Source organism: Solanum tuberosum, unplaced genomic scaffold (genome assembly GCF_000226075.1).
Source record: "Solanum tuberosum cultivar DM 1-3 516 R44 unplaced genomic scaffold, SolTub_3.0 scf00010, whole genome shotgun sequence".
Taxonomy (NCBI): domain Eukaryota; kingdom Viridiplantae; phylum Streptophyta; class Magnoliopsida; order Solanales; family Solanaceae; genus Solanum; species Solanum tuberosum.
This window is the reverse complement of record NW_006238936.1, coordinates 3,195,374-3,198,883: the sequence shown is the minus strand read 5'-3', so window position 1 is coordinate 3,198,883 and position 3,510 is coordinate 3,195,374. Positions and strand designations below refer to the sequence as shown.

At 29.3% G+C, this 3,510-nt stretch overlaps 1 protein-coding gene across 1 annotated transcript; it reads left to right on the top strand.

The window, feature by feature from the left end:
- The first annotated feature begins 763 nt into the window (after window positions 1–763).
- Window positions 764–3,055, top strand: LOC102602986 (probable WRKY transcription factor 41). Its single transcript, XM_006339624.2, has 3 exons — window positions 764–1,340; window positions 1,436–1,561; window positions 2,273–3,055. Exons 1-3 carry the CDS (start codon window positions 1,000–1,002, stop codon window positions 2,844–2,846), a joined length of 1,041 nt encoding a protein of 346 aa, XP_006339686.1. The 5' UTR covers window positions 764–999; the 3' UTR covers window positions 2,847–3,055.
- The last annotated feature ends 455 nt before the right edge of the window (window positions 3,056–3,510 follow it).

The window sequence follows — 3,510 nt, the reverse complement described above, 5'->3', positions numbered from 1 at the left end:
ATTTGTACCTAAAAATGGAATCTCCTCTTTAATCAAAAACTAAATCTATATCTATATCAATATCAATATTTATATCCATTTATCTATCTATTCTATGTTATTTTAAAAGAATGGACTTTGTAATTTAAATGTTAAATTACTATAATACCCTGCTATTTCGAAGAGTTATAGCTTTTCTGATGAATTGTGATTTTTTCGATGAGCTGTGACTTTTTAAAAGGGTTGTGACTTTTCGAAGGGATGTGATTTTTCATATAAGGCATAATAAGCATCCACTCATACTATTCTTTATTAGCTAAATAGAGGGGTTTCCTATCATTTTTTAACTACGATTTTTCAAAATTTTCTACTCTCCTTAAAAATTAAAACTCAAGCATGATTTATAATCATTGAGAGAGTTGAAATTTCACTATTCTTCTTTGATATATACCTGAAGAAACATTTTGACGTGATTATTAATTGGTTTTAAATATACATATATAACATACGTATCGAGAAAATAGTAAAGGCTACATAATCTTTAATTTGAACTAGTTTATATTAGAACTTGGAAAACACTTAAAACTTCAACATCAATTATTGATGAAAGAATAATAAGATTACCGAGTAAAAGAAGAAAAAAAAAGGATATGTAAAGCGTGGTGGCCCAAAAAACGCACTCTTTGAATTAGTCATTGTAGGGTCTCTATTTAATTTAATTCCTCCATAGGTAAGGGGAAAAAAATCAATTCATACACCCAAAGAAAAGAAAATTCCAACAAAACTATAATGTATAATCTCACAGTCAATATTTGTTCCCCTTTCCACTTTTTTTCCTCTTTATATCCCTTCCATTTCCTTAACATTTTTTCTAACTATCCCTAAAGCAACTTCACTTGCTCTCTCCTACTTCTTTCTTGGCAACTTTCCCTTCATAAATCCATTTATACACACACAAAAATTTCCCTTTTATCCTCAAATTAATTACTACCTATTTTGTCATCATTGAAGTTTCCCAAAATGGAGAAAGTTAAAAGTATGGAGAAAAAGAAATTGATCAATGAGTTAACACAAGGGAAGGAATTTGTTAACCAATTGAAAAATCAGATTATTGGTCCATTAGCTTCTCCTGAAGAATGTGATTTACTAATTGGGAAAATATTGTCTACACTTGAGAAATCATTATCAATTCTCAATTTGAAGGCTCTTCTTCTTGAAGGTGGAATTAATAATACTAACAATTCTTCATCTTCATGTTCATCAATTTCATTTCTTGCTAGTAATAATAATATTAGTCCCAAGAGTGAAGTTTTTGATTCTTCAAGGGATCAATTGGACAAAAATATGGTCTCCAAGAAAAGGTGAATTTTCTTTTAAAAGAACTCTTTTGGACTATTTTCTTGGATTTTTATTATTTTTTTGCTCAATTTGTATGTTTTTTTTTTTGGATTTGCAGAAAGAAAACACAACAATGGATTAATCAAACAAGCATTTCTGTAAATGGGCTTGAAGGTCCATGTGAAGATGGATTTAGTTGGAGAAAGTATGGCCAAAAAGATATTTTAGGGGCTAATCATCCAAGGTAAGAAATATTTTTCTTTAATTTTACTGTTTGTTAAAAAAAATTAATTTTTGTCTTTTTTAGCTATTTGTTTAATGGTTAAATTTCATTTTGAAAAAAAAAACAAGATTATCCTAATAATGGAAGTAATTTGAACTCTTTTTTTTTTGTCTCATAGACAACTACTTAATCAACTGTTGAATTAATTAATGTAATTGCTACCTATTTCACTAATTTAATGACTTGAATTAGTGGCTTAAACTGCCATTAATGGTCAGCTACATTAATGGCAACTGCCCACTTGCTCCAAATATAAAATACAATGAAAATGATGGCAGTAGATGGGATCTTTGAATCATAAAAAATTAAAAATAGTAAAAAGTTAAAATAAAAAAACAAAAACATCATAGTCCCTAGACCCTAGGTTTTGGTGCTTTTAGGCTACATTCAAGTGCATGAATTTTGATCATTTCATGTGGTCCCTTCTAAATTAAAACACTTCCAAATATCTCTTGTCCTTCAGTTGCTAGAGAAAGTAAACCATCAACTGTTTGAGTCATAAAGGCTCTTTACTTTTGGCAAGAACTAATGTAAAATAAAATAAAATTTTGATTTCATAAATGATGAAAATACATCGAATCGAGTTTTAACTTATATACATTAACAATGATAACGGTTCATACATATCGATATGTTGTGTTAATCGTTTTTTTTTTTTTTTGGTAAATGCAGGGCTTATTATAGGTGTACTCATAGGAACACACAGGGATGTTTGGCAACAAAACAAGTCCAAAAATCAGATGGAAATTCAACAATTTTTGAAGTCACATATAAAGGAAGGCACAGTTGTAAAGTTGCGCAATCAGAAATATTTTCACTTAATAACCAAAAACGCCAGAAATGCAACAAAAAACAAAAAGAAGAAATGGTAATATTCAACTCTGCATCACCAAACCATAACGTTGAAAACTTAAACATTATAACAGCAAAAGAAGAAGAAGTTTTCACGCCCTTTCCATTCCCTCCTGCACCACTACACATCGAAAATGTCGAAGAAAATAAATTCTTTCCAGATTCAATGGCGCCATTTTCGTCTCCAATAGCCTCAGAATTACCCTTGTACTTGTCATTGTTGACATCCCAAAATGATGAATTTGGAATGGAACACATGATTCTACAGAGCTCAGATTCAGATCTTACTGAATTGATATCGACTCCGACTTCGATTTCAAATTCATCGTTTGGTGGAGAAGGGATGGATTATGAACATGAAATCACATTTGACATTGAAGAATTCTTCATTTAATTTGAAATTTAGAGCATTCCTTGCAAAGTTTGTAATAGCAGCAAGTATGTTTTATGCAATAATTTTTGCTTTTTTAGCCTAATTGATCCTAAGCTAAAGTCAATTGACTGATGTTTTAGAGAAATAGTTGTAGTAAAAATTGTAACGTCGATGAATTCATGTTTGTAATTACAAGCTTTGGCTATTGAAATTCAAGTTGCATTTCAATTTTTTTTGGCTTAGTAAACGAGAATTAAAGACAAAAAGTACGTAATTACATGAACTTTTATAAATTCAAAGACAAACTTATGTTATAGTAACACTTACAATTTATGAAATGATTATACTGAATCAATACGTGCATGATATGTGTTAGTATTTTGCACGTACAACTTATACGTCGATAAATCATTTAACTATTTCTCTTCTTGATAAAAACAGTGAGTTGGAACTCGTTCAGTGATTCGGCTGGTTGAAATATTCTTCTTCTAGAAAAGGGAAATTTGCATTTTAGTGCCTAAAGTAATTTGTGAATATTTATAATTAAAAAAAGGACGTTTAATTAATTTTTCTAGAAATAAAATAAATTATAAGAAAACAACTAAGAAATTAAAACTAGCTTGGCAAGAGTTGGATAGATTAGATTATGACCAATTGTTTAACTCATCTCAATCCAAATAAATTT